The 13,790-nt window shown below is 40.3% G+C and overlaps 1 protein-coding gene across 3 annotated transcripts in view; it reads right to left on the bottom strand.

The window, feature by feature from the left end:
• NALCN (sodium leak channel, non-selective) overlaps nt 1-13,790 on the bottom strand; it is a 275,342-nt gene that overhangs the window by 42,031 nt on the left and 219,521 nt on the right. For all 3 annotated transcript variants that reach the window (XM_060769568.2, XM_060769570.2, XM_060769569.2), the window contains 2 exons: nt 8,769-8,905; nt 7,187-7,325 (listed from right to left, as the gene is read on the bottom strand). In XM_060769568.2, coding sequence (XP_060625551.1) covers nt 7,187-7,325; nt 8,769-8,905 — 276 coding nt within the window. The remainder of the gene's footprint in view (nt 1-7,186; nt 7,326-8,768; nt 8,906-13,790) is intronic.

The following is a 13,790-nucleotide window of genomic DNA, read 5'->3' as shown; positions in this document are numbered from 1 at the left end:
ATGCACTTTGCTTATTAATAGGGCAATGTAGATAACTATGCAAAAAATGGAAGATGAATGGCAGGGAGAGGAGGGGAAAAGAAAAGAACAGCTCGTTAACTTCACTATAACTCATCTGATTCTGTTCAGTTATCAAACTCTTTGTGCTGAATGTGCTGTTTTAGTGGCCCCAGAGCAGGGATGGGCAACTTGATTTTGGATTGGGGGGAGGGAAAGCAATGTAGGGGTGAAGAGGAACTTGGAGGGTGCATGAGATCCACGGACCATATGTTACCCAATGTCCACCCTACAGTATGCTATGCAGTACAGGATATTATTCTACAAGGTGAAACCAAAGGGCATATTTCGGTGGTTAAGTCCTTGACTTCTTTAGAAACTCTGAAATAGCCTCACTGGAAAATCTGAAGAACCACTGCTATTTGATTTTGTCAATACAAACAGTGCCTGAGTTACAAACATTTGACTTACAAATGACTAGTACTTAAGAACAGAGGTGAGGTAACAGGAAGTGAGAAAAATCTACCCCTAGGAAGGGAAATTCACTTCTGAAAGAATTATCATGCAAAAAGGTGTTGCAAATGAAACTTTATCACCAATCCTTGTTTCCACAACAAATCAAATTTTTCAAAATCCAGTTATGACAAGATTTTCTCTGTTGTATGCTGCTTGCTCTCCCTTTTCAGGACAGAGCTCATTACACAATGCACGTGCACTTCTGGGTGGCATATACCGCTGCCACAGCAACATGGGAGGCTTCCTCTGTTGCTTTCAGGATAGTGTGTGTGTGTGTGGGGGGGGGGGGGAAGCTGGGCAACGATGCTTCTTCTCATGGGATGGGGGTCGGGATAAGCCACGTGAAGTAGGATATGGAGAGATGGATTCTCCATGCTCCCCCCAATGCGTGGAGAATCCATGGGCCTTTGTGATGAGGTTCTAACAGAACGAACTAGTTATTTTGCAACACGTTGCTTCCACGAGGTGAGAGGAATTATATTATTTTCTCTTGTGATTTTTTTCTGGTGTTTCTCTCATTGGAGAAAGTGGGCACTACAAATGCACATATGCACACAGAGATACTTTGAGCTAAATCATTCCTTGGATATGAAAACTAATGTCATGAAGAATTAGGAAGAGAATGTGTTAAGTTACAGAAATGCCAAATAAATCCCTTTTAATCTGTATTCATACAAGAGAGACATTCCTAAATCTGCTTATCTCTTGTGTCAATTTCACAGTCAAGATTCCTATAAATATACAGTCAAGGTGTTTGCGAAGGGCCTTGGGTCTGGAATTTGCACAAGCTATTATGTCTGGATTCCACAGTGCATCATCTATCAAGAGGATAGTTGAGATGGATTTATGACTCACATAATTACCTTTGGCTATGTATCCCTTGGTAGTGTGACAGATTTAACTCACCATCTTATTATATCATTTTGAGAAAGCTATGATTTTCTTCTCTTTTTTAATTCTTTTGATTGTGATTAAATTTAGAGATCCATTTAATAGCACTTATTATTTACCAAGCACCTATAAACTAAGCATTATATGGAATGCAAGAACAATAAAGCCCTACTGACAGAATAACCATTCTAATTTGCCCCCACCCCCTGGAAGGCAAAATATCTTGCTGGTTAAGGTAAACTGTTGTGTTCTCACTCAAAGGGCTCTTAACAGTTTGATTCCTCAATATATGAAGATGGCCTTCTCTCTTTCTATAAACCTTCTTGAGACCGAGAAGCTGTTGGCTTTAGGGCCTCCCTCTTTGTCTCTAAATTCAGGGCAATACAAAAAGTCTACTTTATCTGCAGTGACACTTCAACTGTGGAAGACTCTCTCCTTGGAGACCTAACTGGCACTAAGCTAGCTCCTGAGAGATGAAAATATGGCTGTTCATGAATGTATTGTCGAAGGCTTTCATGACCAGAATCACTGGGTTGTTGTAGGTATTTTGGACTGAATGGCCATGTTCTAGAAGCATTCTCTCCTGACATTTTGCCTGCATCTCACATCCTCTGAGGATGCCTGCCACAGATGCAGGCAAAATGCCAGGAGAGAATGTGTTTAGAACATGGCCATCCAGCCCAAAAAACCTACAGCAAACCTGTTCATGAATGTTTTTGGGATCTGATTGATTTTATAAAACCTGCTTAACTATCATTAAAATTTGTTAATTGTTTAATTCAGCTTTTCGTATTTTGAAAGTATTTTCATTATATGTATTGTTTTACATTTGTTACATTGTTTTTTGGTACGCTGGCCTGAGATCTCCGGATAATGGGTGGGATATACATATTTCAATAAAGAAGTAATCAAAACAAACAAACCAAGTTAGAAATGTGTCCTTGTTAAATTATGATAAAGTCTAGTCCTCACCATTTTATACACTATGAAGTGTTCTAGATTCACTAATTCATGCTACATGAAACATAGATAGGGTGCACAATAGAAGCAGCAGCTGTGAGCAGAATGTCTCCGTCACTGTTGTTGGTTTCAATGTTCTGTGTTTAATTGACAAGAAACCCAAGCTTCTTTCATTTTACTGTGCACACTGACAAGTATTCTTTTTAAATGTTACTATTTCAATTTTATGCCAGCAAAGAGATTTGGGAAGAAATCAGTATGTTTAAATGGGAGGTTGCCATGGTAATTGTAACTGTAGAAAGACAGCATTAGTCTAGCAAAGTGCAACTAATGTTCCATCAAAACAGATAAAATTCCCATGGAGTATAAGAAATAATTTCTCAGCAAGTCACATCCATGTAGCCCAAATATCTTTGGCAACAGTTTTCCAATGCCTTGTGCAAAACTGTCTGAGGTTCAACCTAGATATGTACTACATTAGACTTACAGTGCACAGCTGAAATTATTTAAAGCTTGTATGGCTGGATTGTGATAAGGTTGTATGGGTATGGAGGATTTAAACTTTCTTCCTGCGTGTTTTTCTTTCATAATTTTACAATCTCTCCCTCCCATGCTCAATCACTTTTTCTCATGCACAATTATTGATGGCAATGGAATTTTATCCCACTCCCAAGAGAGGTGGGACAAGTCACAACCTCCACTGAATCCCTGTTTGAAGGCTGCTGTTAGATGGAATAGAGGTTTAGCAGCTGCCATCTTCTCCTGTGGTACACTGTTCCCTATTTGCCATTCATTTTTTTTCTCTCAGCACCCAGCCAATCAAATGGCTAGTTGACTCTGTTTGTTAAGGACAAGCTATACACAGTGGGTAGCAGAAGGGAGATTTTTCCCCTTTGGTCAACCTGGGGAGCTCACACTTGGTGTATAATACATGGTCAATTATGCTTTTACTGCCCTTCCAGCTTTCCCTGTTCTTGGATTTCTGTAAATCCACATGGGTTCTTCTGCAATTGTAAGTTTATTTCTTTTCAGGTTTTATTAATTTTTTTGTGGCATTTTAGCATGATATAGCAGAAGGCTCCCAAGCTGGTTTCATTATCATACACCCTGTCACATCAGTTGGGAAATTCTTTAAAGGGGCCTTGTGGATGACGGATTCTAGTGACATGTCCAGCCCAGGGTTATTGGTGGTATTTCACCCCCAGCAAATGAGAGGTCAATTTAAATACCTAAACATATGTGGGACCCCACGTATTTCATCTGTTCTCCCAGCAGCTAAGTGAATTGTTGTTAGCTGGCAGATGAGTCAACTGATGACTAGCCTCTTCACACAGGCTTCTTTTTATCATTAGCAACATTTTTTTAATTTGACCACTGAGCCTGACTGTTGCACTCCAGACAAGGAAAGCCCTCTAACTTTAAACACTACACAGCTGAGTAGAAATGCAATCCATTTATTGAAGACTAGCTTGGGGACCCGGCGTTGCCCGGGTTATTAGAGAAAGTGGGTAATGGCGGTTCTGTATGCCAAGTTTGGTCTTTATTGGTCTTTGGATAATGGCAGCATTATTTTCAGGAAGTGAGTGAAGGTACTTGAAGTCCCATCATCCATGGGCCATCCTCCTACAAACAGCAGCAGGATATAGAGTGGGTCATGGGGGCTCTGTGTGCCAAGTTTGGTCTTTATCAGTCATTAGATGAGGGTGGCAGTGGTGTCAGTAAGTGAGTGAAGGTACTGCAAGTCCCATCATCCAAAGTCCATCCCCTTTCAAACTGCAGCAGGATGTAGAGTGGATCATGGGGGCTCTGTGTGCCAAGTGTGGTCTTGATTGGTCATTAGAAGAGGGTTGCAGCAATCTTTGGAAGGGAGTGGAGGTACTTGAAGTCCCATCATCCATGGTCTGTCCTCCTCCAAACTGCAGCAGGATGTAGAGTGGGACATTGGAGCTCCATGTGGCAAGTTTAGTCTTGATTAGTCATTGGCGAGGGTCTCAGTGGTCTCAGGAAGTGAGCAAAGGTACTGTAAGTCCCATCATCCATCTCCAATTTTTTCCAAACAACACCAGGACGTAAAGTGGGTCATGAGAGGTCTATGTGCCATGTTTGGTCTTGATCCGTCATTGGATGAGGTTTGCAGAGGTCTCAGAATGTGAGTGAAGGTACTGGAAGTTCCATCATCCATGGTCCACCCTTCTCCAAAACTGCAGCAGGATGTAGAGTGGGTCATGGGGGCTCTGTGTGCCAACGTTAGTCTTGATTGGTCATTAGATGAGTTTTGCAGCAGTCTTGGGTAGTGGAGGTACTTGAAGTCCCATCATCCATGGTCTGTCGTCCTCCAAACTGCTCCAGGATGTAGAGTGGGTCATTGAAGCTTCATGTGCCAAGTTTAGTTTTGATGAGTCATTGGCGAGGGTCTCAGGGAGTGAGTGAAGTGACTGCAAGTCCCATCATCCATTGTCAAATTCTTCCAAACCGCACCAGGATGTTGAGTGAGTTATGCAGGCTCTCTGTGTAAATTGTGGTCCTGATCCATCATCGTTGGCAGTTGTAATGGTCTTAGGAAGGGAGTGCAGGTATTGCAAGTCCCATCGTCCATGGTGCATCCTCCTTCAAACTGCACCTGGGTGTAGAGTGTGTCATGGAGACTCAGTGTGCCAACTTTGGTATTTATTGGTAATTGGATGAGGGTTGCAGTGGTCTGAGGAATTGAGCAATGGTACTGCAAGTCCCATAATCCACGGTCCATCCCCGGCCAAACCACACCAGGACGTAAAGTGGGTCATGAGAGGTCTATGTGCGAAGTTTGGTCCTGATCAGTCATTGGATAAGGTTAACAGCGGTCTCAGAATGTGAGTGGTGGTACTGCAAGTCCCATCATCCATGGTTCATAGTCCTCCAAACTGCAGTAGGATGTAGAGTGGGTGATGGGGGCTCTGTGTGCCTATTTCAGTCTGTATTGGTAGTGTTCTGACCCAGGCCCCGGCCTTTCCTTTCCTCTCTTTCTCATCTCGGAATCTTGCATTTGAGGCTGGCCAATCAGAGACCATATGCAAATTTCCTTCTGTCATGCCCCGTTTCTGCCATGAACCCTTTTCTCCACCAGGGGCGCCTATTGAAACTGGCCAATCAGAGACCATATGCAAATAGCACCACAGCGGCAGCCAATCAGAACGCTGCCACATACACCTCCCGCCGCACTTCCTCTGTCCGATACAAACAAACACTCTTCTTTATTATATATACAGATTGTTAAAAAGCAGTAGTAAAAAAACACTCTAAAAGAATAGGTAAATCCAATTAGGTAGGGAGATAAGCTGGAACAAATAGTTCAGGGAATTAGTCCATCAAAGTCCATGAAAACAAAGGCTGAAACTTCTATAGTAAAATCCAAAAAGTAGAAACATGAATCCAAGGCACTTTACACATGATAATAAAATCCAAGAACTGAAACCATGAATCAAAGGCACTTAACACATGAATCTTTCCAAAGCAAGGCTTCCATAAAACAGGAAAGAGGTCTTGACTTGATTCTAAACGATGCTTCATCTGACTACAGATCCTGTATTTGGGACTTTTATCTCCTCATTGCGCTATGTCCCAAGCGGCCAGAAATGCATTACGTTTTAGCCTTCAGTCCCTTATCATTCTTTCTTTGAGCCTGGCAGAATGCTAAGTGACTTGTCTGCTTTTCTATTCTGACTAATCACATCCTGTCCATCTATTTGCTCATTAATTTCTGCAGCTGGCCCAGATGCCAAGTTATTTTCAGGCTCTAAACCATGGGAATTCTCTGGTAGCAATTCAGGGAGCACACCATCATCCCCACACCCTTCAGGAACGTTCTCATGAGAAAATACACTTTGAACAGAGATCTCCTGGTCATTCTCTGCATTAATATCATTGGAAACACCATTATCTTCATGAACCTCATTGTCATCATTCCCCACATCCAAAATATCCTGATCCTTAAACACAATCACAGGCTGAACTGCAACACTGACAGCTCCCATGACACCCAGTACAACTACTTCCAGGGTGGTTCCATGGCCGAACTGGAAAAAACCCTGCTGCTGCCAAAAATAAGTGGGTGGTAGATGATGATCTTTCCATACACCATATGTTTAATTGTTAATGTTATTTGACTCTGCAGCTGTAACTAGTGATGCTGGAAGTCAGGTTCATCCTTCAATGCATCAGTTTTAACTTTTTAAAGAAATGTTCAAATTGTCTTCATCCTCTTTCTTTTAAAGATCAAATAAGTTAGAAATGAACAGGATACAAGTGGTGCATAAGTTATTTCCCCCACCTCCAAATAATTTTCATTAAATATTACTAGGAAAGTGGGGGGTGGGGGGCCAAGGGAAAGAAAAGGGAAAAAAAATGAGGTAATAGATTAATTATTGGTTACTGCGTTGTTGTAGGTTTTTTCGGGCTATATGGCCATGTTCTGGAGGCATTTTCTCCTGACGTTTCGCCTGCACGTATGGCAAACATCCTCAGAGGTAGTGAGGTGGTTAGCTGCATCTTTACAAATGTGTAGTATGTCACATCAAGAAAACAAAGATCGTGAGGGTTGTTGAGGTATGGGGAGTTTCTTTACAAAATTATAGCGCATAAAATTGTTTGATGGACAACTAAACCACTGCAGTAGGTAAACATAAGGCAAACTACCTATCTTTTCACCTCACTGGAATTTTATAAAAGAATTGTAATAATCAGAATCATTCCTGCACTGTATACAAATTTATCTGTAAGTTCAATTTAAATTAATTAATTTTAAAAAACCCGAAAACCTTTGGAAACCTCATATATTGCTGTTTACCTTCTGGTCAATATATTTGTCTTCAATTGCAAGCCTTTTGGAGTGGTCACAAGAGGAGGAAGAAGCTGATGGAAGCCTTCTTAGTAAACAAGTTGTGTCTTGTTGCTGTCGATCAATAAACTGCTTCATAAAACTTTCCCTTGTAATTACAAAAAAAAGAGGAAAGTTAACTGAAGGAAAAGTAGAAATTCATTTTGGTTTTACTTATTATTAACTTTGTACTTTAGTTACTAAAGTTCTTGTAACACATGCTATGTTTTGGTCTCTGAGAAGAGAAAAGGTAAAATTAAGATGGAAAGTCATAAGAGGTATGTCATACAAAATAATTTTGTTTAATCATTAAATTAAATGAACAATTATTACTATTAAAATTGTATGCATTGGAAAATTAGCCTAAACCAGGAGTAGGGAGCCTATGACTCTTTATTTAAATCCAAAAGTTCTCTACAAGTATTCATTTCAGATCTTTAGGATGAATAATCTGAATGGGATGTTGGGGGGCTGAGGGAGAGAAAAGCCACGTCTACTGCTGGATTCAGCTCCATCCACTGTTAGCATGCTGACTTCAATATGCTAAACCTGAAGAAATTGGGTCCTTGGAACAAAAAAGTTTGCACTTTCCTGTTCTAAATGATTGTTTTACTTCTTTAATTATCACTTGTTTTGCAGTTTACACATTTGGTGTGTGATAAGTTTTGAACTACAAACAGTGGCAAGTTCTGTTTTTTATGTCAGCTGGGCAGTGCTCTCCCCCACCTCTGGTTATTTCTAGTTTTCCTCCTCTTTGGTTTTTGTTTGATTGTAATGGAACAGCACAAGGTACTAAACCTATTTAGGAAATAGGGTTGGCACCTTGGATGTTGTTGTGTTCCTTGAATACATTTTTTACTCATGGTGAGTCTAAGGCAAACCTATCATGAAAATTTATCTGCAAGATTTGTTCAGAGAGGATTTGCCACTGAGGTTGAGAGAGTGACAATGGGTTTCTATGGATCTTCTGGATTCACAGTTCAGTGCTCAAACCTATATACTGTCCCTCCTTGGAGATTGCCTTTAAAAACTCAAATTCTGAAGGGATTCAATGGTCCACTAGACATGGAAGATGCCAGCTGCTGCTGTAAAAATGATGTTAGAATTTTAATAAATTCTCTCTTAGTTAAAAAATCACACACACACACAACAAATGACTTTTGAAGTATTTACAACAGATTTTGCTGTTGAATATTTTTGTTTGTTCGCCATTTTTACTTTGCTAAATTTGGTGTCGTATACAAGAAAGCCAATGCCAGATAATGACTCTTGCTGGAGAGTAATGAGCTCCATTGAACTCAATGCAGTTTATTTCTGATTTGATATGTATAGGACTTTGTTTTGAAAATTATGAATTTTGGAGTTTGGAAGCGTTCAATTAAATAATCACACCTGTTTCACTAAAGGTTTGTGTGTGTGTGTGTGTGTGTATAGGAAAACTGAACGATCACACAAACGCCAAACCAAAAAAATGCAGTGAAAGTCTTAAACCCATCTCAAAATGCTCTTCACACTGGTGCAGTGTGTTAGGAGAGTTGGAAGAGGTTACTACCTTATTTTGGGGACTGTAAAATCCGAAGGGAGCTTGGAAATTTTTACCATTTGAGGTCTGTTGGGGAATTTTTCGAAGATCCGTAGACGCAATGGGAGCTTCTCCTTCGTATCTGCATTTGCTTCACTTTGTTTCAGCTAACAAAACAAAACAAAATAAAATAAACAATGCAGGATTTTCTTTTGGCTTTTTTTGCCAGATAAGCTGATGCAGCTGAAGAAACACAAGATGGCAGCAAAGAACTACAGAGAGAACTGTAATGGTTCCAATACGCCTCCCTTAGTGTGTTAGAGCTACTGTCACAATTGAAGCTGAAACAGTATATTTGGTGAGATATTTAAAATGCAAAGAATGTTGCAGTAAATATTTGTATTTCCTTCATGTAGTCCCCCCTCCTCACAATTCTCTAATACGCTACAAAAAATAAATATTACTTCTTCTACTTACTACTTTCATCTATGGGAGCTAAATGTAACATATGCTTAAGTGATGGGTAAGATTTTGCATGACAGTATTCTACAAATGCTTAAACCTCCACAAATCCAAACTAAATTATGTTTTTGGATTCATATCTCCAAAGAGAATCACCTTCATTTACTGAAGAGTCACTAAATTCAGGCATTCCGGCTTTGAAAATTCTTGCTGATCCTTAGGGAGACGTCAGTACCTGTGAATAAACTTGATGGCAATATAGCAGGCTCAGTAGCTTGACCAACTGTGCAAGGACAAATTAATTGCTGTTTGAGCTCATCTTGGAAAACATTCGGCTTGGGGTGAAAATATGGTTGGGAGAATGTAAGGGACAGAAAGTGTTTGAAAATAAGTGAGAAGAATAGTGCAATCTTGAAAAACAGTCGTAACCAAATAACAACTACTTTGTAATGGTAATATTATTTTTATCATTTCTCCTAACTTTAAAATAGCTAATAGTTGAAGGTATTTCTCTACTCTTCAGGCAAAAAATACATGCTCTTTAATGAGCACTGGGAGGAAATGTTTGCTAGTTAGTCTCACACCCCATATGCTTGGGCAGAGTAGAAAGTAGCCAATAAAGGGGAGGGAAATTGGCCTGGACTATCTCCTTAGCTAGAGGCTAAAATAGGGGGTCTTAAACTGGGATCCACACATCCCTAGGAATCCGATAAAAATGATTTTTTCTTACATTTCCTTCCTATTACTTTCCAGTGTTCATTGTAGTTGTTCTCCAGATGCTTCTATGTGAAAGCAAACCGTTTCTAAGGCAATAAAATAAATTGTATGAACATGTGTGTATGTTTTTAAGTGCATATTTCTGGGGCTTTCATGAGATTTTCAAAGGGATCTGTAACCCTCAAAAGGTTAAGAGCACTAACTTGAAGCACACACTGTCTACCTGCTTGTTTTCTTACTCTCGGCGCGACTGTCAATAAACAGAAACCACAAAATCACTGTGAACCCCCAAGACCCTTTCAATGGCTCAGGAAATGGGGGAGCAACTAAACAATATAATTAAATTTCAACACAATCACTAGGACATCTAATAGAGAACATCTAATCATAGATAAGCCTCTGAATGTGTCTGAAGGGCAGGCTGCTCCTATTCGGTAGCCTCCAGTGCAGAAGGACAAACAACATCAGAATAGCTATCATGGCCGCAAGCAACGTGCCTCATGGGCTGAAAACACTTTTGAGTCTGAGTGTAAACAAAGGGTATGGATTATTGAGAGTGTAAAGAGCAGAGGGAAAAGGAGTAGTTTAAGGGCATTGCAAGGGCCACAATTATGTTCAAACTTATCTCTGTTAATGCATTCCAAGGACAGAAGCAGCATCCTAATTAGCACTGTTTAATAACAGAGATGCTGAGAACATACAGGAGAATCAAATCCAGGACAATATTTTGAAGATTAGGGAGCAAAATACCAAAATTAAATCAGAGAAAAGGTGTTATCTTTTTGTCCCAAACTGTACACTTGTTTTCTTGAGGGGAGGAACTGTCAAAACAAGGCAAATATCTTGAGAGGGGTTATGTAACCTCACAAAAAATAGTTGAAGGATTATCTTCTGGTAAATATGAGATATAATTGTTCAGTTCAATGTTGGTATTACAGTAAAAGCCCAATAATTTTGGTGGCCTTGGCAACACAAGAACAGCAACACACAGGAGTTTGCGTTGGCTACATTTATAACCAAAGAATCAAAATGCCCATGTATCCAAGGGAGGTTTGGGTTTGTTTTGCTTGAATAGGAATCCTTTCTGCTTTATAGCAAACCTGTGGGAAGTGTGAAAGGCACTTTCATTCAATGAGTATGTTCAAGTCCTTGTACCTAAAATACCTGCTTACATATACTTCAACTGTCTTAATTTGATAGTAGCTGGCCCAATTAATTCTCTGTTGTCCCACCCTTTCAGCTGCTTTTAAAATGAACTAGTGTCTCTCTCCTCCCACATTTTCCCTTAATCCTCAGTTTACTTCAGTTGCTGCACACTAAGATCAAAATACTGAAGAAGTTTCCAGTCAATTAATTCCAGAGGAGAGAAGAGGCGTTTTCTGCACACTAAGGCAGAAGCAAACTTGCTGCAGTCTCTCCTAGTGTCTGTTCCTCCTTTTTAATCCACTTTGCTATCTTGATCAGACTCTGGTCTCTCTTGGCCAAATGCAGCCTGGCTTTTATATGTGAAATGTTGGAGGGTATGCGTTTGAAGTAAGATTCAGAATTGTTAGTTTGGCAAAACTTGAAACTAGTGGGTGGATTTTTGGGATGCAAAAGAGGAAGGCCACACAAAGGTTGGAAGGCAATAATGTAGGCTAGGGGCTCTAATGTCAGTGAATTTAAGGCCCCTTCCACACAGCTGAATAAAATCCCACATTTTCTGCTTTGAACTGGGATATATGGCAGTGTGGACTCAAATAACCCAGTTCAAAGCAGATATTGTGGAATTTTCTGCCTTAATATTCTGGGTTATATGGCTGTGTGGAAGGGCCCTTAGTCCAAACTATAAAAGGCTTTTAAAAACTGAGCTTATATAAAGAAAGAATAGACATTAACAAAAACATAGGATCAAGTGCATTGTAGAACTTTAAACTTGAGACTAAGAACCTTATCATATTCAATTCCTGCTCCCCCTGTTTCTTCAAACTTCTAAAACAATTCATAGACAGAGCAACCGGGATCCCATCATACTACTATGTGAACACTCTTTGAAGTGTAGGGAAATGGGGGGAATCTGCTAGAAAATGTCTTCTGAGCTCCTGCTAGAAAGTGTCTTTTGAGCCCTCCCCTTCCCCTTAAGCCTCTAGACCCCTTAGAAAAGTAATAAAAACTTACTTGCTCTCCATTACAAGCCTCGGTTGGCTCTTCTGGCACATAGAAATGACATACCAGGAGAGTTGGGGGAGAGGCGATTTTCCTCCCTCCCCCCACCCCGGCTCTCCTGGCCCATCATTTCTACGCGCTGGGAGAGCTGGCTGAGGCTTGTAATGGAGGGCACATAAGTTTTTATTACTTTTCTAAGGGGTCTGCGGGCTAGGGGGGAGGCGTGGTTATTCCCACAGTTTACTGGGCTTATTTGCAGTATGCTGCAGTCCAGACCCGGAAATAGTGGATTTATACTGCGCCTTCCAAGATGGCGCAGAATAAATCCACTATCAAATTAATTTGCTGCAAACCAGGGGTTTCTTGCTTTATAGAGCATTAATTAGGGACTTTCCAGAACATTGTCTGGACAGCCTCTCCTTTACTGCGATAGATACCACAATAAAGGTGCTGCCTCGACTGGCCCAGTGTCTGTCAAATTTGCCTGTGTTGAATCACTTCAATGACATGGAATAATGGGTGGTGTCCTAGCAAACACTGACATATATCTCCCAAAATACTGCTTAATGAGCCTACCATGATGAGTTTTTTTTTAAATTAATCATTAGGAATATCACCATGTAAAGATATCACCACTTTGTTTTTCTTGTTATTTCTCTTTCATAGTAATCCTGGCTTTTGAAATTGTGCTACTGCCAGCTTTATAACTCCCCCCCCCCCTTTAGCAAGTACACTAAGTTCTATTGCTTAGAAGGTTTTGAACCTCCACAATTGAGAGTAAGGAGATTGGGAGGTATAACGAAAATGAGCATACAGGCTGGGCAGGGGGGAACAAAGAACTCCACCTCTGCCACCAGTGTAAAATAATTAGCAGCTGACCATAGGTTAAATATATTAATGAGCGATATTTTTGGTAGATAAGACTGCCACCACCTCAGCTTTATTGGTGTGAGGAACCAAAAGGTGTGAGTGCGTTGTAGGTAAATTGTGTTTGCCCTTGGTTCTTCTGTAACTGCTTTCCTGGTTGACTGGACTTTAAAATTGTTTCTATTATTGACTTGACTTAGTTCTGAGGAGATTGACAGACTGAGGCATTCACCAGTTAAAAGTGAACTATGAAAGGTTTATTGAATTTTAAACAAATAGCAACTCATATAATGAGCGGTACAGAAACTTGATTCAGTTGTAGAGACTTGGTTATTTAAACAATTAGTTTCACTGACAGTAAAGCTTTTAAAACTGTGAGTTCCCTTAAACACACTGCTCTATTCTTAGAATCAGTATCACTTAGAGAACAGACTCCTGTCTGTCTCACACACAGGGCAATAAGCTCTCTTATACTTTTCCTTAGTATAAGAAGACAAGTCTTTCTTTTACTGGCCTTCTCAACACAGTAAAACCCTAGCCCTTGTCTCAACCTTATTCCCTATCCTTAAGGCTCACTTTAAAGTTTTCTTTCCCTGTCAGACTCCTATCTTAGCTTCCTCTCTAAAAATCTCATCCTTCTGTGTCTGATGTCAAGACACTTCTCTCTCTGTCAAAAGCTGACAGCCTCTTTCCCTCTCTCAACCGACTCCTCCCCTAACTGCTCTGACCAATCAGGAGTCGGCTTGACTCCTCCTCCTGCTTCTGCCTGTCTTTCAAGATGACAGCTACTGATACTCAGGCTTCGGCCTGGTCGCCTTAAAGGTAGATTTCACTACAGGAGGGAAAGGAGAGAAGTCCAGA

The sequence above is a fragment of the Anolis sagrei genome, chromosome 3 (assembly GCF_037176765.1).
Source record: "Anolis sagrei isolate rAnoSag1 chromosome 3, rAnoSag1.mat, whole genome shotgun sequence".
NCBI classification, from domain to species: domain Eukaryota; kingdom Metazoa; phylum Chordata; class Lepidosauria; order Squamata; family Dactyloidae; genus Anolis; species Anolis sagrei.
Note: the sequence above shows the minus strand (reverse complement) of the source record. Positions and strands in the feature narration are given on the sequence as shown.